This window comes from Neolamprologus brichardi, unplaced genomic scaffold (assembly GCF_056152115.1).
Source record: "Neolamprologus brichardi isolate AB-2024 unplaced genomic scaffold, ASM5615211v1 NODE_ptg000031l+_length_7269946_cov_1, whole genome shotgun sequence".
NCBI lineage: Eukaryota > Metazoa > Chordata > Actinopteri > Cichliformes > Cichlidae > Neolamprologus > Neolamprologus brichardi.
This window is the reverse complement of record NW_028270136.1, coordinates 7,178,061-7,203,795: the sequence shown is the minus strand read 5'-3', so window position 1 is coordinate 7,203,795 and position 25,735 is coordinate 7,178,061. Positions and strand designations below refer to the sequence as shown.

The 25,735-nt window shown below is 40.9% G+C and overlaps 1 protein-coding gene across 1 annotated transcript in view; it reads left to right on the top strand.

Moving 5' to 3' along the window:
• LOC148094755 (protein NLRC3-like) overlaps positions 1-25,735 on the top strand; it is an 82,461-nt gene that overhangs the window by 38,087 nt on the left and 18,639 nt on the right. Inside the window, exons 4-5 of the mRNA XM_087837418.1 lie at positions 9,629-11,420; positions 19,243-19,416. Of these exons, the coding sequence (XP_087693544.1) occupies positions 9,629-11,420; positions 19,243-19,416 (1,966 nt within the window). The remainder of the gene's footprint in view (positions 1-9,628; positions 11,421-19,242; positions 19,417-25,735) is intronic.

The following is a 25,735-nucleotide window of genomic DNA, read 5'->3' as shown; positions in this document are numbered from 1 at the left end:
GCTGTTTAATATTCAGCTAAACCACAGCCTGGGTGTGGATATAATGATGTTAATGTTTCACTTTGCTCCGACCACTGCGCTTGTGGAGGAGGTTGATCCAGATCCGTGGTCACCTGCACCTGACTGTCTGAGACATTAATTTAACAGTATTTTCATCACTGCTTATTAACACTTTCATTCTCTGATTCTGATTCTTTCAAACACTTTTCTTTCCAATCTCCTTAGACTACGATGACCTGGATGACTGAGAACCTTCACAAACATATCTCTGATTCTTCTATCCACATTTTAAAACATCTCTTTCATCATGCAACCTACACACATCAGTTGATTTAACTGTTTTCTCTTACAAAATCTTTTTCTTTCTCCTCCAACTGCTCTTTCACGACTTTCAACTGTTTCCGGCTGAGAGAACCCTTTTTGGGAAAACCATTCTCTTTTTTCCATCTCACAACATACTTCATACATTCCCACATTACTTTACCATACAATCAGATACTGAATTCTCTCCCTGGCTGCCAGGTGAAGCGTTTGCTGCAGCCCCCGCCCCAGCCACCAACCCAGCCGTGCTGGCTGCTTTACTGGATCTAGATACCGTTTACTCACTGAGGCGTCACTTGTGAGGCCTTTTGCCTTTTTGTCGGAAAATTGGGTAATAATAATAATAATAATAATAATATTAATAATAATAATACATTTTATTTAAAAATAGCACCTTTCAAAGCACCCAAGGACACTGTACAATGAATAAAAACACAAAAACTGGAAATATACACAGTAATAAGAATAACAGATAAAAGTTAAGAGCATACAGAGGTTCAAACATAAAGCAATCTTAAACAGATCAGTTTTGAGGGTGGACTTAAAAAGAGGGAATGAACTAATATTTCTGAGGTCAGGGGGTAAGGAATTCCAAAGTCGAGGGGCAAATACTACACCAAACAATCCTAGGAACATAAAGAACAAAATACAAAACCACAGGAAAACTAAGAACACTCGGTCAAAATGACCCAGGACCATGACATTCCAGACGACGTGTCGTATAGCGCTTTCGTTCTAATTGTGCAGATCTGCTCAAACGACAGAGATTATCAAACAAAATTTTCAGTGCACTGTGAAAGTATCAAAATAAAAAGGTCTTGTTAAGTCATGACACATGCTCCTCATCTCGGGAGGGTAAATCATACCAAACCTAATTGGTAGGCTCAATTTAGCAACAAAAGAAAAATCATCAGCTAGATTAACCATCCATCAGCAGCCACACAACACACAACATAAGCCTAATTTTTTTTATTAGCTATGAGTTTAATCCCCAGGTCTGTGCTCTTCACTCATTTAGGCCACAGACCCAATTTATTCAGTTTTCCTTTTTTCCCTTCATCATAAAACATGTGACATGTTGTCATGTACTTCACAAAACAAGTTTGCTCTGACGTATTCAGAGTTGTGTATCTGGGTGCAGGATTCACCCGCACATCAAAACAGGAAAATCAGTGTTTCAGAGTCTCCACTCTAACAAACTCCAATACATCCAATTCACTTGTGCTAGAATTCAGTCACCTTTCCTTGATCTAATAATGATCAACTAATTTGCATATCAGCTATTAACCCACCAAGTTGACTGGACAACAGAAATAATTATCACAAAAATAGAATTTCCTTCAAACAGTAAATTACTTGTGCTGCATCAATCAAGCAGAAAGCATCTCCCAGTTTACTATATTAACAACTAAATTTATTGTCTGATCACTGGTTGGTCATACCAGAATCCTTTTCCCCACACAAATTAAACTGTTGTCCTGCAACCTAGAGAGTTAATTGTCAGCATTGGATAAATTCAGCATTTGATAACAAGTGTCTGTTAAATTTACACTATTTCAACACTGATGAGAGATAACAAGCTGATTTTCATTGCATGTGTGTGTGTTATTAGGCAGGTTTAATCAATGTCTTTGGAGCTGCATATAGCAGGGCATGTTCTTAAAGCTGCCTTTCCTTCACATTTCTCTGCTATTATTTGATCATTTCTTAACTACTTTGCTATGAGTCCACTGGTCTTTGCATCACATGCTCAAAATGCTGTCTAATCTTCATGAGCTCTCTTGTATTTGTAAGTGTTGGTAGGGTTAATCCATTTTCTGTTTGTGTGTGTGCGTTTGTATATGTTTCATTTTGCAGTGTTTCAGACTCCTTCACAATTCTCCAACTGAAGCGGTCAGTTTTCTTTTTCCCAGGTTTGCTAACCCAAATTTTGATTTCCCACATTAAACAACAGCATTCCTCTGTGTTCTCACCTACTCCTCTCACTCTGTTGTCCTCGGCCACTTCAACAGTCCAATAGCAGGCAGTTCTTTTTCAGCTTTGTCCTGTGTTCTCCACTGTCTCTTCTTGCCATTTTACTCCAAAAGTGGCAAATGTCAAACTCTGACAGTCTTCTCAAAAGTCCTCTTCACAGGCACAGTGAAGTTGCAGCTTGTTGGAAACACAGTGCCATTAATCCAATCAGTCAGGATGATGCTGATTGAATGAATCAGCATCTTCGTCTCTGATGCTGTTTGTCCACACTGCTGCTGCTTAATGGGTGTCTCTGCTCAGGACTCTGCTGCTGTCTCTTTATCTGCCATGTTATTGCTCTTTGGAATTTCATTTCTTGTCTTCAGGGTTAAGGTTAGGTGTGAGAGCTCGCTTGTGAGGTTAAGGGACACATGGTGCTGTAAACAATTCAGCCAGAAACTTGGCCTGGACATTTCCAGTGATGTTAACCTATAACTTTCTTCCGACCGCTGCATGTGGAAAATTGATTTAGGTCAGCTTTTCATCTGAAAGTGACAAACTAAGACATTTTCATTATTATCATCACTGCTTAACCAACACACATCTCTCTCTGTTTTTTGAACTCGCGACGTCAGGCACATTCACACAAATTAGGGTTTTTTTTTTGTTTTTTTCTCATCTGCATAAATAAATCATATGGCCAATGGTATGTGCCATGGCGATCCATAAGTATGATCACAAGTTTATTTAATTATTTTTCAACCCAACAAAACAAATAAGCAAAAACATGATGCAGATGCTATGAACACTCTACACACATGAGTCAAGATGCAGGAAAACTGCTGTGCATCTGAAAGAAGAAGCTGAACTCACAGATACGCTGTCAAAGGAGCTTGCAAAGAAAAGCGTCTGGACTTCTTTAAGTTACTTGAAGACGTTTCACCTCTCATCCGAGAGGCTTCTTCAGTTCTAAGGTCAAATGGTGGGGAGTCCCAGATATAACCCTAGTGGGAGTGTCCCCCCACAGAGGGACAAAAGGACCCCCTGATGATCCTCTAATCGCCTGAGCCAAGGTGTGGAACTGGGTGTGGGTCCCAATCAGCCAGAGTTTCGGGTGAGTTCATTGTGAAACCTGGCCCCACCTTATCATGCGAATTCCTGAGGTCAGATGGCCCAGGGTGTGAGTGGGCGTTAAGGCGTCTGGGAAGGGATCTCAAAACTGGATTATAGATGGCAGAGAGTTGGTGTCGTAAACCACCGCCTCTGTTCAAAGATGGTCGCTCACAGTGGACATAGATGGCTTCTTTCACTCCTCTTTCAAACCATCTGTCCTCTCTGTCCAAAATGTGAACATTGGCATCCTCGAAAGAGTGTCCTTTATCCTTAAGATGCAGATGGACCGCTGAGTCTTGTCCTGTGGAGGTGGCTCTTCTGTGTTGTGCCATGCGCTTGTGAAGTGGCTGTTTGGTCTCTCCAATGTAGAGGTCTGGGCATTCCTCGCTGCACTGTACAGCATACACCACATTGTTAAGTCTGTGTTTTGGCGTTTTGTCTTTCGGGTGAACCAGTTTTTGTCTGAGTGTGTTGCTGGGTCTGAAGTACACCGGGATGTCATGCTTGGAGAAAACCCTCCTGAGTTTCTCTGATACACCGGCTACATAGGGGATGACAATGTTGTTGCGCCTGTCCTTCTTATCCTCCCTCGCTGGTGTCTGATCTTCTTTTCTGTGCCTCTTTGCTGACTTTAAAAACGCCCATTTAGGATAGCCGCATGTTTTGAGTGCTTCCTTTACATGTGTGTGTTCCTTCTTTTTCCCTTCAGGCTTAGAGGGAACATGTTCTGCCCGGTGGTGTAGGATCCTAATTACTCCAAGTTTGTGTTCCAGAGGGTGATGGGAGTCAAACAGGAGGTACTGGTCCGTGTGTATGGGCTTCCGGTAAACTCAGTGGTGGCTCAGGCGATTAGACGATCATCAGGGGGTCCTTTTGTCCCTCTGTGGGGGGACACTCCCACTAGGGTTATATCTGGGACTCCCCACCATTTGACCTTAGAACTGAAGAAGCCTCTCGGATGAGAGGTGAAACGTCTTCAAGTAACTTAAAGAAGTCCAGACGCTTTTCTTTGCAAGCTCCTTTGACTACGATGACCTGGATGACTGAGAACCTTCACAGACTCACAGATACGCTGCATACTCGAGTTATCATAGTTCTGTTTCCCTCTCTTTCATCCGTTCTCAGCCAGATCCCGATCTGATAATGTGTAGCTTGCTCATCAGCTCAGAAGAGACCGCAACACAACCTCACACAGTGGTTGCGTGCTTTGCCCCACAGTGGCAAAGACTCGCACTTTTATTTTCAATTCAGCTTCTCCATCATGTAGTTTTGAGCTGTATCATACAGGGTTCAGCATTTTAGTTGTTTTCATAGGTGTGCTCTATATATAACAATGGCTCATATTAGGATGACAGTCTTTCAAACAGGTCAAGTGCCTCTATGCACGTCATTAGTTTAAATATTTACCTATTTTACTTCATCTCATATGTCATTGTAATGAATTTGAGCAACCCTAAACTTAATGCAGAATACTTTTAGCAACTGGTTAAATTAATGGTCTGGAGCACAGGCTGTTGTTGATCAGGGCAAGATAAAGGATCATCTGTACATGTGTGTGTGTTGGCAGTGTCAACAGGGGCTAGTCATTTATTATACTAGGGGTTTCGTGCATCAGGGCGTTTATACTCTTCATGCATGTGAGCAGGTTACTCTCTTGTGTGGTGGCCCATTTCCACGCATGCATAGCACTTATCATCTCTTTTTCCACGGTTCCCCCTAAATTGCCATAAGCTTCTATTTCTCCTACTCCTGCCTCTATTTTGCCCCCCCAGCCTGTCCCTGAAACAAAATTTCATCTGCTAAAAAGGCAGCGGCCTCAGAGCTTTGTGACTTCTTTTTTTTTTTCTTTTTAATGACTTCCTGCGCATGGCGGTACACAGTTCATACATACCCGTTCATACCCGTCATAGTTATGGTGAACATTTTGTTTCCTAATAAAATCAGCAATGGGTGGGTGAAAGCCCTTCATCAGAGCATAGCTTAACTGCTGCTGATTTGGGTTGGCCTTCTCTGCACGCTCGTCAAGGCTGCTGTGTTTTCTGAAAACTTCTAACATTTGACATTTTCCAGCGACCAGTTTACCCTCTAAATCACAGTTTTTATGAGAATATAAATACCTCGTGCTGCCGGGAGCTAATTCTTGCATGAATGTCTCTTCTCCCTGTGAGGCAGTCTTACTTGCTCGGGAACCCATAATAACAACAACACCTGTGTCACAGACCAGGCCTTCTCCGCAGTCATTCACACAAACACAACAACACAAAATAGATCTACTGTCCACCACAAATGGACTCTGCGGAACTCAACCAAAAAAAGTTTGAACTGCGCAACTCTGCGACTTAATGCTTCTGTACAAAAAAACCCACTGAGTGGCTTTATACATCGCCCCACTAAGACGCCAAATTTTAGACCCACTCAGCGACCACGGACATCGCCCCACGAAGTCGGCGAAGACGTACAGTTATAGAGTCGGACTCTTTAAACTTACTAGATGTTGCTTAGTGTGTAGTATAGCCTCGAATCCCGGTGATCGTCATTCATCGAGGAGAAAACACAGACAGCTAATCCACCGGCCCGATGACGAATTCTCATGTCTCGGGACTTTAATGCAGGAACTTCAATAAGTCCTTGCTGACGTCTTTCGGCATGTTTCTTTTTCCCCTTGGTGAATGTCAATTCTAGGGATCCGTCGTTGAAGGACCATTTAATGATAGGTTTGTAGCATAAACTTATTCGCTGGAATTTTCAAGACAATTCAACTACACAGATAAAAGCATTGAACACCAAGCAGGCAAAGTTCTTTATGTTTCTCGTGCACGGGAGAGAACTGGACAAACGCCATTCCTTCGCTTGACCCCAGTTGCTCTCATCCGCTCCCCCCATAACACTGATCTTTATTGAGGTTACATGAGTATGCATAGGTTCATTAACATATGACGTATACATACAAACAAAGAGTACCTTGTCTGTGCATTGTATAAGTGTGTGTGTGTGTGTGTGTGTGTGTGTGTGTGGTTGTGTGGGGTCAGAATGTGACCCCATAAACGTATTCCGTAAACCTGCTGGTTTGCAAGTCCAGCAGTTCATCTAAACAAAAGGCACTTAGACTAAAACAGATATAGATATGTTTATCCTACCATGAAACAATAAGAAAAGGGACGACCTCTCCCATGCTCCCAGGATGTGGGTGTGAATGCCAGAACACTCTGGAATGCACACAAAGTCTTTGCAGACTATTAAGGATCAACCCTCTACCAACATGACATTGATTATACAACTCTAAGCATATGAAAATCCAATAATATAAACCTGACAAGAGGGACTTTAAAACTGAAGGCTCTGCCTCCCATTCTAATTTTAAATACTCTAGGAACAACAAGTAAGCCTGCAGTGTGAGAGCGAAGTGCACTAATGGGATTTAACAGGAAGCTAATGAAGAGAAGCCAATATAGGAGAAATATGCTTTCTATTTCTAGTCCCTGTCAGTACTCTTGTTTCAGCATTTTGGATCAACTGAAGCACAGGTTTCAAACTCCAGTCCTCGAGATTAGTCCCAGTATAACTGTTACAGCCCTAGCAGGGCCTGCTGAAATCGCCCTTGTGTGGGTGTGGTGTTCTCTCTCCGCCTCCTCCTCTCTTGCTCCACCCCTCTGTCTCTCTTTCTCTCTCTGCCCAGGGAATGACCATGCAGCTGCTGGTCATTCCCTGGATTGGCACCTGGACCCAGTCAGTAATTAACCCTCAGGTGTTATATAGGTTAGGTAAGAACTTTGTGGTGTAGGTTGTTTGTTCTGTCTTTACACTGCTTTCTAGGGAATGGAAAAGTCCTATGGCATGATTGTCCTGCTTACAGTGTGATTAGGGTGGGTCTGTGGGCCTCGGAAGTGCATTTGTCTATCATTGTTAGAAACATAAGACTCAGTTGTAACCTTTTACCTTTTTGTTCTTATTCTATAAAACGGTGTTGTGTTTAGCTTATTCATAATAAAACCTTAATCTATGCTAACTCCGTTTGGTTTCCTTGTCATTCTTTCCCAGTCCTGTTTGTTACTGTTTCCCACATCTTCCCCTAGAACTCATCTGTGGGGACGACGCAAAAACATATAAAAATATTTAAAAAAAAAAACTGCAGCAATTGTACTGACAGGGACTAGAAAGAGAGAGAATATTTCTCCTATATTGGCTTCCCTTCATTGGCTTCATTGATCTCATGATGCACTGAGTATTTCTTCTTCACTCACTAGATTTCTTCCTGTTAAAAGGGAGATTTTCTTTCCCACTGTCTCCTAAGCGCTTCCTCATAAGGGGTCATTATGATTGTTGGGGTTTTCTCTGTTTTTCTGTGTTTTTGTAGGGTCTTTATTTAGATACTTTGGCTAAAGTCTCGAGGAGCTGGAGATCAACCCACCAACCTTCGAAATACAATCAACACACCTGAGCCACATCTGCCGCTGAGAACACCATCTTTTGTTTCTGTCTCTCCCTGAGCCTGGTTCTTCTGCACGTTCCTTCCTGTTAAAGTTATTCTTTCCCACTATTGCTAATTTCTTACTTATGGAGCGTTATGTAATTATTGCTTTTTCTTTATTATTGTGGGATCTCTATGGATGATGAATTAAATTTCATCAGGTCATTGCAATTTTCACAGTAAATCTCTTTACTGACCAGAGGGCAAGGTGAACAACACTGTAAATTTGCTGTCAGATTGTGAAACTGTAGACTGCAAGCTGGAGGGCCAGCTCTTAAAATAAGTGATGATTCTTCATTAATAATTTTAACCAGTTTGGAACAAATGTTGTTTTCTGTAAAGTTCGAGGTCTGTATTGAGATTATACAGTGCACTGTGCATATTCTTTATGAGTACTATACTGACTTATTGTAAACTGACAAACTGCACAGCTGTATTCCTCATGACTTAGGTAAGCTAAATATTTAGTGTAATGTGAATAGTCAAAGGAGCTTGCAAAGAAAAACATCTGGACTTCTTTAAGTTACTTGAAGACGTTTCACCTCTCATCCGAGAAGCTTCTTCAGTTCTAAGGTCAAATGGTGGCGAGTCCCAGATTTAAACCTAGTGGGCGTATCCCCCCACAGAGGGACAAAAGGACCCCCTGATGATCCTCTAATCACCTGAGCCAAGGTGTGAAACTGGGTGAGGGTCCCATTGTGAAAACTGGCCCTACCTTATCATGCGAATTCCTGAGGTCAGATGGCCCAGGATGTGAGTGGGTGTTAAGGCGTCTGGGGAGGGAACTCAAAACTGGATTATAGATGGCAGACAGTTGGTGTCGTAAACCACCACCTCTGTTCAAAGATGGTCGCTCACAGTGGACATAGATGGCTTCTTTCACTCCTCTTTCAAAACCATCTGTCCTCTCTGTCCAAAATGTGAACATTGGCATCCTCGAAAGAGTGTCCTTTGTCCTTAAGATGCAGATGGACTGCTGAGTCTTGTCCTGTGGAGGTGACTCTTCTATGTTGTGCCATGCGCTTGTGAAGTGGCTGTTTGGTCTCTCCAATGTAGAGGTCTGGGCATTCCTCGCTGCACTGTACAGCATACACCACATTGTTAAGTCTGTGTTTTGGAGTTTTGTGTTTCGGGTGAACCTGTTTCTGTCTGAGTGTGTTGCTGGGTCTGAAGTACACTGGGATGTCATGCTTAGAGAAAACTCCCCTGAGTTTTTCTGATACACCGGCTACATAGGGGATGACAGAGGAACAGAGGCAGTGGTTTACGACACCAACTGTCTGCCATCTATAATCCAGTTTTGAGTTCCCTCCCCAGACGCCTTAATGCCCACTCACATCCTGGGCCATCTGACCTCAGGAATTCGCATTATAAGGTGGGGCCAGGTTTCACAATGAGCTCACCCGAAAATCTGGCTGATTGGGACCCACACCCAGTTTCACACCTTGGCTCAGGCGATTAGAGGATCATCAGGGGGTCCTTTTGTCCCTCTGTGGGGGGATACTCCCACTAGGTTTAAATCTGGGACTCCCCACCATTTGACCTTAGAACTGAAGAAGCTTCTCGGATGAGAGGTGAAACGTCTTCATGTAACTTAAAGAAGTCCAGACGCTTTTCTTTGCAAGCTCCTTTGACTACGATGACCTGGATGACTGAGAACCTTCACAGAGATGTAATGAGAATAAGAATAAGTGTTAATGCAATGAGCTGATGAGGTGATTCTTTCTGTGTTACTGACATCTGAGTTGATGCTTTTTTTTTCTCAATTTGCAGCTATTAAAAAGTGTCAGCATAATCTGAAAGCTAGCCTGAAGGGGAAGTTTCAGCATGTGTCTCAAGGGACTGCTGAAGAAGTAAACCCAACCCTTCTGAATCAGATCTACACAGAGCTCTACATCATAGAGGGAGTGACTGCAGAGGTCAATGATGAACATGAGGTCAAACAGATTGAAACATCATCCAGGAAACCAGACAGACCAGAAACATCAATTCAACTAAAAGACATCTTTAAATGCTTATCTGGACGAGATGAACCAATCAGAACAGTGCTGACAATGGGAGTGGCTGGCATTGGGAAAACAGTCTTAACACAGAAATACACCCTTGACTGGGCTGAAGACAAAGCCAACCAGGACATCCATTTAATATTTCCATTCACTTTCAGAGAGCTGAATCTGCTGATAGAGGAAAAGTTCAGCTTGGTGGAACTTGTTCATCACTTCTTTTCTGAAACCAAAGAAGCAGGAATCCACAGCTTTGAAGACTTCCAGGTTGTGTTCATCTTTGATGGTCTGGATGAGTGCAACCCTCCCCTTGACTTCAACAACACTGAGAGTGTGACTGATATTAAAGGGTCCACGACAGTTAACGTACTTCTGATTAATCTCATTAGGAGGAACTTACTTCCCTCTGCTCACCTCTGGATAACCACACGACCTGCAGCAACCAATCAGATCCCTTCTGACTGTGTTGACATGGTGACAGAGGTCAGATGGTTCACTGACCCACAGAAGGAGGAGTACTTCAGAAGGTACTTCAGATATGAGGAGAAAGCCAGCAGGATTATCTCCCACATCAAGACATCACGAAGCCTTCACATCATGTGCCACATTCCAGTCTTCTGCTGGATCACTGCTACAGTTCTGGAAGACGTGCTGAAAACCAGAGAGGGAGGACAGCTGCCCAAGACCCTGACTGAGATGTACATCCACTTCCTGGTGGTTCAGGCAAAAGTGAAGAAGTTCAAGTATGATGCAGGAGCTGAGACAGATCCACACTGGAGTCCAGAGAGCAGGGAGATGATTGAGTCCTTGGGAAAACAGGCTTTTGATCAGCTGCTGAAAGGAAACCCGGTCTTCTATGAATCAGACCTGACAGATGGTGGCATCGATATCAGAGCAGCCTCAGTGTACTCAGGAGTGTTCACACAGATAATTAAAGAAGAAAGTGGGTTGTACCAGGACAAGGTGTTCTGCTTCATCCATCTGAGTGTTCAGGAGTTTCTGGCTGCTCTTCATGTCCATCTGACCTTCATGAACTCTGGACTCAGTCTACTGGAAGAACAACAAACAACCTCCCAGAAGTCTGAAACAAGAGAATCTGCAGAGAAACACTTCTACCAGAGTGCTGTGAACAAAGCCTTACAGAGTCCAAATGGACACCTGGACTTGTTCCTCCGCTTCCTCCTGGGTCTTTCACTGCAGACCAATCAGATTCTCTTACGCGGTCTGCTAACACATACAGGAAGTAATTCACAGGCCAATCAGGAAACAGTCCAGCACATCAAAAAGAGGCTCAGTGAGAATCTGCCTGCAGAGAAAATCATCAATCTGTTCCACTGTCTGAATGAGCTTAAAGATCCTTTTCTAGTGGAGGAGATCCAACAGTCCCTGAGAACAGGAAGTCTCTCCACAGATAAACTGTGTCCTGCTCAGTGGTCAGCTCTGGTCTTCATCGTACTGTCATCAGAAAAAGATCTGGATGTGTTTGACCTGAAGAAATACTCTGCTTCAGAGGAGGCTCTTCTGAGGCTGCTGCCAGTTGTCAAAGCTTCCAACAAAGCTCTGTCAGTAAATATCTAAAAAAAAAAAAATTAAAAAGCTTTTCTTTGTTTTGTTTTTTTAAAAAACAAGAGAGCAGTTGGCTTTTTTCTTATTTTGACCTGTTAAGTCTGAGTGGCTTTAACCTCTCAACGAAACTTTAGTGGCCTCTTTTAAGTTCACACCTCAATTCAATTCAATTCAATTCAATTTTATTTATATAGCGCCAAATCACAACAAAAGTCGCCTCAAGGCGCTTCATAGATACAGAGAAAAACCCAACAATCATATGACCCCCTATGAGCAAGCACTTTGGCGACAGTTTGAAGGAAAAACTCCCTTTTAACAGGAAGAAACCTCCGGCAGAAGCAGGCTCAGGGAGGGGGGGCCATCTGCTGCGACCGGTTGGGGTGAGAGAAGGAAGACAGGATAAAAGACATGCTGTGGAAGAGAGACAGAGGTTAATAACAGATATGATTCAATGCAGAGACGTCTATTAATACATAGTGAGTGAGAAAGGTTACTGGAAAGGAAAAACTCAATGCATCATGGGAATCCCCCGGCAGCCTACGTCTATTGCAGCATAACTAAGGGAGGATTCAGGGTCACCTGGTCCAGCCCTAACTATATGCTTTAGCAAAAAGGAAAGTTTTAAGCCTAATCTTAAAAGTAGAGATAGTGTCTGTCTCCCGAATCCAAACTGGAAGCTGGTTCCACAGAAGAGGGGCCTGAAAACTGAAGGGTCTGCCTCCCATTCTACTTTTAAATACTCTAGGAACAACAAGTAGGCCTGCAGAGCGAGAGCGAAGTGCTCTAATAGGGTGATATGGTACTACAAGGTCATTAAGATGGGGCCTGATTATTTAAGACCTTGTATGTGAGGAGCAGGATTTTGAATTCAATTCTGGATTTAACAGGAAGCCAATGAAGGGAAGCGAAAACAGGAAAAATCTGCTCTCTCTTTCTAGTCCCTGTCAGTACTCTTGCTGCAGCATTTTGGATTAGCTGAAGGCTTTTCAGTGAGTTTTTTGGAGATCCTGATAATAATGAATTACAGTAGTCCAGCCTGGAAGTAATAAATGCATGAACTAGTTTTTCAGCGTCACTCTGAGACAGGATATTTCTAATTTGAGAGATGTTGCGCAAATGGAAGAACGCAGTCTCAGATATTTGTTTAATATGTGCGTTGAAGGACATATCCTGGTCAAAAATGACTCCAAGGTTCCTCACAGTGTTACTGGAGGCCAAGGTAATGCCATCAGGAGTAAGAATCTGGTTAGATACCATATTTCTAAGCTTTTCAGGGCCAAGTACAATAACCTCAGTTTTATCTGAATTAAGAAGCAGAAAGTAGGCGGCCATCCAGGTCTTTATGTCTTTAAGACATTCCTGCAGTGTAACTAATTTGTGTGTGTTATCTGGCTTCATAGACAGATAGAGCTGGGTGTCATCTGCATAGCAGTGAAGATGTATGCTATGTCTTCTAATGATGCTGCCTAAGGGAAGCATGCATAATATAAACAGAATTGGTCCTAGCACTGAACCCTGTGGAACTCCATAATTAACCTCAATGTGTGAAGAGGACTCTCCATTTACATGCACAAATTGGAGTTTATTAGATAGATATGATAAAAACCACTGCAGTGCAGTACCTGTAATACCTACAGCATGTTCTAATCGCTCTAATAGGATAGTATGGTCAACAGTATCGAATGCTGCACTAAGATCTAGCAAGACAAGCACAGAGATGAGTCCACTGTCAGAGGCCATAAGAAGATCATTTGTAACCTTCACTAAAGCTGTTTCTGTGCTGTGATGAACTCTGAAACCTGACTGAAACTCTTCCAATAAACCATTCCTCTGCAGATGATCTGTTAGCTGTTTGACAACTACTCTTTCAAGGATTTTTGATATGAAAGGAAGGTTGGAGATTGGCCTATAATTAGCTAAGACTGCTGGGTCTAGAGATGGCTTTTTGAGTAAAGGTTTAACTACAGCCAGCTTGAAGGCTTGTTGGACCTAGGCGATTATTAGAGATAGGTTGATCATATTTAAGATCGAAGAATTAATTAACCGCAGGACTTCTTTGAGCAGTTTTATAGGAATGGGGTCTCAAAGACACGCTGATGGTTTGGAGGAAGTAATTATTGAAGTTAACTCAGAAAGATCAATTGGAGAAAAAGAGTCTAACTTAACATCAATGGTATTAAGAGTAGCTGTAGATAATATTACATCTGTGGGATGATTATTGGTAATTTTTTCTCTAATGATAAAAATTTTATTTGTGAAGAAGTTCATGAAGTCATTACTAGTTAAAGTTAAAGGGATGGTTGGCTCAACAGAGCTCTGACTTTTTGTCAGCCTGGCTACAGTGCTGAAGAGAAACCTGGGGTTGTTCTTATTTTCTTCAATCAGTGACGAATAGTAAGATGTTCTGGCTTTGCGGAGGGCTTTCTTATAAAGCAACAAACTATTTCTCCAGGCTAAATGATGATCCTCTAAATTTGTGACAAGCAAATTTCCTCTCCAGATTATGAGTTATCTGCTTTAGGGTATGTGTTTGAGAATTATACCACGGAGTCAGGTACTTCTGATTAGAGACCTTAGTTTTCACTGGAGCTACAGTATCCAGAGTCGTACGTAGTGAGGAGGTGAAATTATTAAAAAGATAATCGACCTCTGTTGGGGTAGCGTTCAGATAGCTGCTCTGCTCTGTGTTGGTACAGGGCATTGACGATGATAACAGTGGGTGGATTATATTCTTAAACTTAGGTACAGCGCTTTCAGAAAGACATCTACTTTGATAAAGTCTACTCTCCACTGATGCGTAATCAATTATTGTAAATGTAAATGTTATCAGGAAATGATCAGACAGGAGAGGGTTTTCAGGAAACACTGTTAAATGTTCAGTTTCTATGCCATATGTTAAAACAAGATCTAGAGTGTGATTAAAGTGGTGGGTGGGTTCTTTTACATTTTGAGAGAAACCAATTGAGTCTAATAACAGATTGAATGCCATGTTGAAGCTGTCATTTTTAGCATCTACATGGATGTTAAAATCACCCACAATAATTATTTTATCTGAGCTCAGAACTAAATTAGATATAAAGTCTGATAAATTAGACAGAAACTCCCAGGTGGACGATAGATGATAACAAGTAAGACTGGTTTCTGAGTTTCACAGCTGGGATTCCCCATTTATCACTTCCTAAACACTTTATGGCAATGTTTCATCACTAGCTTATAAATTTCTTCTCCAGGTCTGCACTACTGCGCCCATTTTTGGCACAGACCCAACCACTTTATTTAATTATCATGTTCCATGCTGTCATGTATTTTACTAAGCAATTCTTCTCACATAGTCAGAGAAATGTTTCTCTGAGTGCAAGCTCGGCCCCTTGGGGATAAATAAAGTCTTCTGAATCTGAAGCTTCACTCATAAATCCAAAAAAGGAAACTCAGTTTTGTTTTTTGTATTTTTGTTTTGTTTTTTTTTTATCTCCACCCATTCAACAATTTGTTTCAATCTATTCACTTGTGAAACCAAATCATCTCTTATCACTCACCAACTTGGCACGACAAGAGAAATACATATTCAAAATGTTACCACAAAAATTGAATTCTCTTCATACAGTAATAACTTTTTTTGCTTAATCAGCAAAAGACCTCTCACAATTTTTAAAACAAAATTTATTGTCTGATCACTGGTAGTCATACCAGTCTCTTTTCCTTTTCACAAAAGCCAACCTGTTGTCCTGCAACTTCGAGAGTTATTTCTCAGCCATGGATAACCTCAGCATTTGATAGCAAGTGTCTGTTAAATCTACACTATTTAGCATTTATGTGATATATGAGCATTTGTGAGTGTAAGATGGTCTTCATTGCATGTGTGGGTTTGTATTCAGATTAATACATGCGTATTGGCATTGAGCTGTGGATTCAAACTGTCTCCCCCAGCTCCTGATCAACTCCAAAGACAATTTCACGTTTCTTTTTGTGTATCTATGTTTTCTATTCATTTATATAATTATTAATTAATTAATTTATTTATTTATTTTATTTACTTTTCTCTTTAGATGCTCTGGAAACTTTCTCAACCTCCACATGTCAGTCAGCCTCAATTTTCAATCCAATTTTCATATGTTCCCACTTTAACAACACCAGCCTTCATCTCTAAGCCGTGTCCTTGTCTCCTACTCTCACAGTTGCCTGTGTGCCCTCCCAAATCTCCAGCAGTCAGAGGCCCAAATCAGCTGTTTCGTCTTCTCTGTTCATTCTCTCTTCCTCTTTTCAGTCTCTTATTTTGCCGCTTAACTCTCAGCATGGCAAATGTGAATCTCAGACAGTCCCATCAAGTCCATTCCCACACAATCATGTCACTGGTAAACTCTCAGCTTGTGATTAGAGTGCATGCTTCAATCCACAATGGTTTTTGTAAATGCTGCTGGACCCTTCAGAGTTTTAGGTCATTGTTGCTGTCTGTTCTCTGCTGTTGATTCTTCAAGTCGACTCAAGCTGCCTTTTTCCTTTCAGGGAGAGATTGACCATTCTCAGAGCTTCCTCTTGGGATAAGGAAAGGATAAGAAGTTAAGCTGTGAAATTTTCAGCCAAAACCTGGCCTGTTTGTCATTCCAATTATGTTAATCTATCATTTGCTCTGGCCGCTGTGTTCATGGAGGAGGTTGAGCCAAGTTCGTTAGCTGTACTAACACACTAAGACATTTATTTAATATCATTTTCATCACTAGTTATTAACACATTCATTCTCTAATTCTTCTATCTACATTTTAAAACGTCTCTCTCTCACTTGTTGCACACAGATCACTCAGTTTCCTTTTAGACTGCATGCAGACATTTTCACTTCCTGTCACAGACACACACACACTCACCCAGTGCTTCTTACACACACACATTCCTCATTACACAGCATTTTATCAGTTTCTACAGCCTAATCGAACTCTTGATACAATGTTCACCCACTATACACTGTACCCTCTGTAATTCTACTCAGTTTTAATATAAAAAGAATGCACCCTAAGCCACGCACACAAACTGAACAGCTTCACACAAGTATATACTAGCCGCTTTAAACTTACAACCATGCACAATAAACAAACAGCTAATTACACAAACATGATCAACACAATTGCACACAACCTGAAGCACCATGGCTCCCTCGTGGGTTTTTACCGTCCTACGCCCACGTCGTTAATTTACTATAAGGGCTCAAGTACCCCGAGTTCCAAACTCTGGTCGACAAACAACAGACCACTGGTATTTAACGGAGTGCAAATTCCGAGGAAATACCGTCCAAGAGAGATGGCTTGCCAAAGCTGCACTTCGCATTATAAAACTAGGATCAAAGGTCATTTTAATTAAAAGCATCTTACGGCCAAGCCAATTATAAAATCTATTATACTTCCACGGCAACATGTGAAGACAACTTTGCACAGACACTTACAGTTTTTTCTGATTGCTTAAGCACATTTTTTGTAACTATTGGCTATTTTTGCAAAATTCTACACACAAATAAGAAAACCTGTCACCCAATTATCAAAACATTGTAGTTCTCTTGCAAAAGCGAACACAGCTAGATTAACTCTTCACACCTTCGTAAAAATGGTGTTTTCGTATCAAACAGTACACACAAGCCATCATCTACTAAGCACACAATGCGCCAACTGCACACTCATGGTATGAATACAAAACACATCTGGCTTTTGCTTTCTCTGTGCACAAGCTAGGCCATGTCAGTTTGAGCTCATACTTTTGTCATAGGTCTGTAAACATGGAAGGATCCAAACTTCAAGTACTGGTGTTTATTTACACACATCAAAACAAACACAAGTGTTTATTTCCAAGTATAGGATTATTTGCAATCGCCATGTTGACTATATGGGTTTCTTGGTCTGCAGTGAACATGCGTCCTCTGCCCCCAGCATCTGGTCATCTAGCAATTCTATAAAGTAACAATTTCAGTATTTTTACATCTATGGTATTGTTGTGTTTCTCATTAGCATATGGCAGTGCTACAAATCTTAGTGCAAAGTGACTGTACTAACCGATTCTCATTTCAAAATGTCCTTATGATGCTTGCTACAGTGTAGCGGCTCGAGTTAGGCTGAACCCGTCGGCCAGCTTCCCTCAGGGTCATTCCACGGTTGATTACATGGTCCACTATTGTAGCTCTGATGTCATCAGCAATTCTATTTCTTACTCTTCTAACCCTTCCTCTCCCCCCTCCTCGTCCTCTCCCCCCTCCTCGTCCTCCTCTTGTTCCTCCTTGTCCTTGTCGTCCTCTTCATCCTACTTCTTCACCTCCACGTCCTCTTCCTCGGCCTCCTCTACTTCTCACTCTTCCTGCTCCCTCAATTGTACTCCACACACAGAGCTTACCTGTATTATAGTGCTTGGGCTGATTGCAAAGTGAACTAATTATCTAAAAAAGTTTTTACATGTGACAGTGTGCCAGACAGTTGGCAAAATAGTGTAAATAATAGCCATAAATGTGTATAGTTTTGCTAGGAGTGTGTTGATCATTTGGAAATTGAGTGTAAAGCAGTGAGTTGTGTTTACAGTTCTGCAAAAAGAGTGCTGTGCAGTGGATTGTAGCTACAGGTTTGCAAAGTGTGTGTTACAAAATGGCAAACTGAGTGCAAAGCAGTGTTTGTGCTTTTAGTTTTGCAAACTCAGTGAGTGGTTTTGCTATAAGTATTAATAGTTTTAGAAATTGTGCTATAAGAATCACAGTTAGTGTTTAAGCATTCAGAAAAAACTGTAAAATAACTTTGCAGCAGACTTAAACATCAACATGCAGTTCTTAGCAAAAATCTCTTGTTCTAATGTTTTAATACTACTGAGCCAATTTAACAGTGAAGACCATCAACTCAGCGAACAGATAATTTAGAATTCATCCAATATGCACACTTTGCTTTAACAGGTGGTGATTACCTTTAAATTCTATTGGACCGGTCCTCTGTTCGCCTCGTTTCACAGTGTACAGATTGACAGCTAAAAGTAGAAAAACAGTTATTGAGGTATATTATTGAAGTGCATTATTTTGTTATAAATGAATGTACACTGATGTGACATGAGCAAGACCACATCAGAACTACATAATTGTTGTTGTTATCAAGTGCATGTGCAATGGTGTGTAGAGCTATGTAGAGAGTCAAGTCCTACACCTGGTTCAGGGCCCGAATAGTGTTGAGTCGCAAATTTTAGAGGTTTAGCAGGCACCACTCAGGTCAGAAGGAGTTGATTTCTTCATCCAAATTACAATTAAAAGTCAAAAACAAAAAGATCACAGGAGAAGAGCAGAGTTGTTTGTCAATTGTTTTATTGAAAGATAAAATTCAGCAAAACATCGAAAAAAGCAAAAAAGCTAAAGGGTAAATGGCCTGTATTTGTATAGCACTTTCCTAGTTCTTAAGGACCCCAAAGCGCTTTACACATCCAGTCATCTGCCCATTTACACACACATTCACACACTGGTGATGGCAAGCTACGTTGTAGCCACAGCCACCCTGGGGCGCACTGACAGAGGCGAGGCTGCCGGACACTGACGCCACCGGGCCCTCTGACCACCAAAAGTAGGCAACGGGTGAATTGTCTTGCCCAAGGACACAACGACCGAGTCTGTACAAGCCGGGGCTCGAACCGGCAACCTTCCGATTCTATGATAATGCATTCTTGTTATTTAATCTGGGTGGCTGGTAGAGTAGGTCGTCCACTAACTAAGAAGTTAACGACCTTTCATAAAGTGATTTAATCAAACTGTTTTTGTGATTTGACACTATATAAAATACATTTAATTGAAATTAATTTTAACAAATATTATCTTTTCAGATTGAGTCACTGTAAACTCTCGGAGAGAAGTTGTGAAGCTCTGTTGGCAGTTCTCAGCTCCCCATACACTTGTCTCAAAGAGCTGGACCTGAGTCACAACAACCTAGAGGATTCAGGAGTGAAGCTTCTGTCTGATGGACTGAAGAGTGAACACTGTAAACTGGAAACTCTCAGGTCAGAACACACACTTTATGAAAGTCATGTTGCAATCCTTGCTCCTCCTTTTCCTGCTATTTCTGACTTACTGTGATATCTTTTGTCACTGAAAGCTGTTTTATGCGGTGGTCGGTTTTTCCTACTTTTATTTTTAGTGTTTAACCATTACAAGTAGTTCTCTTTGGACAAAGAAATCATCCAAATGTGGTGGATTCGGGATACACACACTATCATTATCTAAGATTAGGCTTCAAACTTTCATTTTTGATCATTTGCATAGTTAGGGTGGATCAGATGACCTTGAATTGTCTCATAGTTAGGCTGCAATAGATCTAGGCTGCTGGGCCTTCGCATGAGGCATTCAGTGGTTTTTCTTTAGTTACCCTTTCACTCTGTATGTCTTTATACTCCACATTGCATTAGTTATTGGTTAATGTTAATCCCTGGTCTTCTTCCACAGCGTGTCTTTATCTTGTGTTTTGCCCCACATCCCAACCAGACGTGGTAGGTTGCCATCCTTCCCTGAGTCTTAATCTGCTCTAGGTTTATTCCTGTAAAAATAAAGAATTTCCTTCCCACTGTCGCCAAAGCACTTGCTCATAGGGGGTTAAATGATTGTTGGTGCTTGATCTCTTTTCTTTGTACTGTTGTAGGCTCTTCAACTTACAATATAAAGTGCCTTCATCCAACTGTTTTTGATAATTGGCTCTATATTCAATTTCAGTTCAATTCAATTTTATTTATACAGCGCCAAATCATGACAGTTGCCTCAAGGTGCTTTATATTGTACAGTAGATCATACAATAATAGATACAGAGAAAACCCCAACAATCATATGACCCCTATGAGCAAGCAATTTGGCGACAGTGGGAAGGAAAAACTCCCTTTTAACAGGAAGAAACCTCCAGCAGAACCAGGCTCAGGGAGGGGGGGCCATCTGATGCGACCGGTTGGGGTGAAAGAAGGAAAACAGGATAAAGACATCCTGTGGATGAGAGACAGAGATTAATAACAGGTATGATTCAATGCAGACAGATCTATTAACAATAGTGAAGGAGAAAGGTGACTGGAAAGAAAAAACTCAATGTATCATGGGAATCCCCCAGCAGCCTACGTCTATTTCAGCATTACCAAGGGAGGATTTATGGTCACCTGATCCAGCCCTAACTGTATGCTTTAGCAAAAAGGAAAGTCTGAAGCCTAACCTTAAAAGTAGAGATAGTGTCTGTCTCCCGAATCCAAACTGGAAGCTGGTTCTACAGAAGAGGGGCCTTAAAACTAAAGGCTCTCCCTCCCATTCTACTTTTAAGTAGTCTAGGAATATTTTTAAATTTGGTTGTGGATTTAACAGTTATCCAATGAAGTGAAGCCAACACAGGAGAAATATGCTCTCTCTTTCTAGTACTTGGCAGTACTCTTGCTGTAGCAAGACGCAGCAAGTTCTGTCATCACCTATTCAGTACAGCCATTGCTTCATACTTTAATACTCTTAATAATGAATTGTATAGCCTTCTGGCAGACTGTGTTAGAACAATTTTATTTTATTTTATTTATATAGTGCCAAATCACAACAACAGTTGCCTCAAGGCACTTTGTATTATAAGGCAGATCCTACAATAATACATAGAAAAACAGAGGAGGTTAAGACATTTCTCACAGTTCGAATTTGCCTCTCCCAGACTCCTCCCATATGGTAAAAGAAGGTGGCCTCATAACAAAGCTGCATCCCCTTAGAAAAGTAACAAGTGCCAAAGGAGACTGACCAGAGGTCTAAATCTTTACTTTATATCGCAAGAGGAGTAACAGCATACAAAGGCTCTATGCAGAAACTCGAATTGGGGAAGTCTGTCCGTTGCTCTCTATATACTTACCCTTCCCCTAGTGACACAACATAAGGAATTCCCCAATATAAAGAGATGTTTAAACATAGTGAAGCTAGTGGGAGAAAAGTCTATGGAGCTTGACCCACCCTATCAAGGGACGTATTAAGATCAAATGAACCCAATGTGAGAGGCTATAAGAACATAATATGTCTAAGTCAAATGATAGGGTGGGGCTAGGTCTCACAATGGGTTCACCTGAAACCTTGGCTGACAGTGACCCACACCTGTTTTTACACTTTGGCTCGTGTGATCAGGCAAATGATCAATAGTGGGTCCACAACCCTCTTAGGGACACTCCCACTAGGGCTTAAAATCTGGGACTCTCCACCAATTGCTCTCAGAACTGAAGAAGCTTCTCAGATGATAAATGACGATGATGATGATGATAATAATAATAATAATAATAATAATAATAATAATAATAATGCATTTCATTTAAAAGCGCCTGTCAAAACACCCAAGGACACTGTAGAGAGCAAATAAGTCAGGCATAAAAAAAGGAAATATACACAGTAATAAAAAATAAATAAATAATACAATTAAATAATAATAATAATAATAATAATAATAATAATAATAATGTTATGACCCATCTAGGGCCAGGAAATAATATGAGCCCCCCCGCCAAGACGTGATTTATTTATAATGTGCTAAATGAGAGGGACAACAAAACTTGAGTGTCAAAACTTCAGGGTGAGCCAAGGCCAAAATAATAAACAAAACAAGTCTTAACTGATTCCCCCACACCCCTGACTTAACCAAAACAAAAGCCGAAAAATAAAGACAGGGTCTGACCTCCCTAACTAACTCAAAACAGGAGAAAACAGGAGAAAACTAGTGATCAAAAGAAACGGCAGCTCACCCCTACTCACTCCACTTCATTAACTGTCAAAACAGGACAGGTATTCTGCTTGGCCATGGGGAGAGACGCAAGTCAGTGAACCTGCTTTAGGATAGGGGTGATGTCGCGGTTAGAAGGAGTCCTAGTAATAATATGGACAGCAGAGTTCTGGACACGTTCAACCTTATTAATGGATTTTTGTGTAAAACCAAATCAGAGTGATTTACAGTAGTCAATCCGAGAGGTAACTAGGCAATGATGAGGGGTGAAAAGTCTTCAAGAAACTTAAAGAAGTCCAGACACTTTTCTTTCCAAGCTCCTTAGATGATCATGACCTGGATGACTGAGAACCCTCACAGACGTGTGTTTGTGACATATGTGTTTGCTATGTGTAGCTAGTTTATCATATATAGTATAGCACATATTGAACCCGGTTCTTTTCATTCTTCTACTGCACAGAGAAGACACAGACTCAGAGTGGTAAAAGTATTTATAATCATTTTATTCAATAATTACTTTCCGGAAAGGGATATGCACGAGGCTATAACTCTGCAGATCTGAAGCATTAAGCCGGTTGCATATAATATAGTTTGTTATTTTGGCACTCACACGTCACACACAGTTTTGATCAAAACAACTTCTTTACCTCTGGCCTTACTTGATGTGTGTGTGTCTGTGTGTGTGTGGGTGTGTTGCTGGTAGAGTGATTACGTGTGCTAGCCTCTGCCTAGTTCTGCTTTTTCTGTCTGCATGTGTTTCCTGTTTTCCAGTTTGGCTGAGCAATTGATTTGTGAGTCAAAGCTGGCCTGTTATTAAAATACATAAACAAACTAAGCAGAAAATAAGCACTAAGAAAATATTTCCATTCCTTAACATCCCCCCTTTTCGTGTCTCCTTTAAGAGACACGACCTAATCCCTCAGTTATCCTATTAATCTGTCGGGTATGTAACAAACCTGGTTAACAATATAGCAATCTAACATATCAAGAAGCCATAATAGACAAAATAAAACCTTTCCATTGCCCAAACATAGATGTCATGCATTCTCCCAATGGGTTGTGTATTCTTCAATATTTATGTATTGTTTTGGTATAATTAATTCAATCAACAACAAATAAATCAAACAAAAAAGTTAAGCTCTAAGAGTGCACCTCGTGTCTATTCCGGGCTGTGAGCGGTCCTGCCCTATTTCCTTAGACCCCCTTTTTCACCCACAATCATAGTTCAAACCTGCTTCTGACTTCCCTCATTGTTTACTGTGAAATGAAAAAAGATATAAATACCTTTTCTCTTAAAAGGTCCTGGATTAATTTTATTGTCAAGCTGTGGAAACAGTCTCGACATAGTTAAGCAGTTTTCTCTTTAAAAGCACTTCTGTTTTGTTTGTTTTTTAAATCCCCGGGTTGCTATTTCGATACCCAGTACATGTCAGTTCTCTTAGTTGTCGCTCTGTCCCCCTTTAACGGGTAGACCATATCAGGCATAAGCACTGTGTTCGGGCAATTGACATAACATAAAAATCATACAAACTATTACTAACGCTAATCCTCCCATGACTTTTCATTACTTTTGTGCTTATACTTGAACCTCTGTCTAAGGAGCTTTTGACCTTCTTTACAATTAAACAACTAATGTTCTGGAATGGGCAATTCTCTGGGTTCTATGCTTCTTTTTGGGTCACATCTGTGTCCCCCTTTCTTGGCCCGAACTATTCGGTCTGATGCTTCCTGGATTTTCACTAACCCCTTCGTGTTTTTTTCTTTGGTTCTGGAATCCTCTCAAGGTAATCAGCAGGACCCCAAACGGCATGACCCCTGACCCTAACTGCTGTCTTGGCAGTCTCTGTGTCTGTCTCTGCTGCTAAGAATCCTCATATCCCCGTGACCTTGTCTGGTGTCTTCTCCTTTCTCTGTAAAAGACAGAAAAGGAAAACATCTCTCTGCCTAGCCGCAATAATCTACTGTTGTTATCCATTATTCTTCTAGTGATTCAAGCTTGGTTTAGAATATCATATTCGGGACTCTCTGGCCTAGAGCATTAGTCTAATTATTATCTATGTGTGTAAGCGTGTTTGAAGTTACCGTTCTCCACTCCAAGTCATTTTCCTACAATATATTAGTCTGGACAGTCACGCCGAATGAAGCTTATGACCTTCACAAGACTGAGTGCCAACTTTTATGAGTACAATTGCAATTTATGTATGTAAATGATTATAACCACTTATTTTAGTGGATGAAATCAAAAAGAAATCAAACATTTTCAATCCTAACATCTTTTTCAGTTCTTTCACAAAATCACGTGTTTCATTCTGCCTGCTGTCCCACAGTTTTCCCTTCAGTGTGGTACTCAGCTTCTCATGAACGCAGGCATTTTACCTTCTAAACGGGATTTAGTGTATTTTAATCATTTAAGTTTAAACATGAAAATAATGATTTATGCCTAAGTTTTACCGTACCTAAATTATCAAACACACAAAAAAGTCATACACTGATCACAGAATCCATTGTTTCAAATTAAACCTTAAATTCCCCCCTTTTGACACATTCTCATGTGTCACACAGAATGAATAGGCTTCACTACAACTAGGATATTAAAAGAAAAAGGTTAGTCGTATTATTTTTCAGGATACCCCAGAGATTCTCCTCTCGAGTATCTTTGCTCCGGGCCTGCAAACCTTTGTTAAGAAATGAAATCAGTTTAATTATCATGTTAAGTCTGTTGAACTCCTGGTTTCTCCCAGAGCCTGCATCCGCAGAACTGCCTATAAACAAATCCTATGTTTTAATATGAACTTCACATTTGCAAATTAGTTTTTCCCCACTGTCCTTCCCTCACTGACCACAGCAGGGGAATTTATGTCCTGATTCAGCCATGAATCCAGCTCCCCTGATTCATCACTGAGCCCAACCGTGACTGGACCAGTGTTTGTTATTCCATAATTGTATTTTGAACGTAACAAATCTTCCATTCCCTTATGTAATTCATAAATATTGTTTTGGTTTTGGCTACTTTCCTCCATAAAATTTAATTGACTTGTACAGTGGCCTGCAATGGTTAATGGTAACAAATTCCAGTCATGAGTGATATCAAAAGTATTTCTCCACTTTAGCATTTGGCTTTTTCCCAAATAAATAATGTGATACCTTGATCAAAACACAGCCAATAAGACAATTTTATTAATGCAAACATCAGTAACTTAAAATTAGCAGCCAAAGGGTTCAGTCTGCAGTTCCACAGTCTCATGTGAAACTACAGTATCCCCCTCTTGTCTCTCTTATGCTCCTACTCCTGCAAAAAAACAAAACAAAACAAAGCATCCACCCTTTTTATACCGGCGTGGGTAATTGTCAAAATTTACTAATCCTAAAGTTGGTGCAGTGTTTGTCACAGTGTCAACTCAGTCAACAATTTAGTCCATATCCAGTCAAATCCAGTCACACGCATTCATTCACCCACATTAACACTAGATATTGCTGATAGCGGAGTCTTGCGCGCAACCAATTCCTACATCTTTTTTTTTTTTTAGCACCCATCACTCTGAGTTTATTAAATATCCACAATTTCACAGAGTTACACAAAACTGCAGAATCCATATGTTAATTCTGAAAATGCA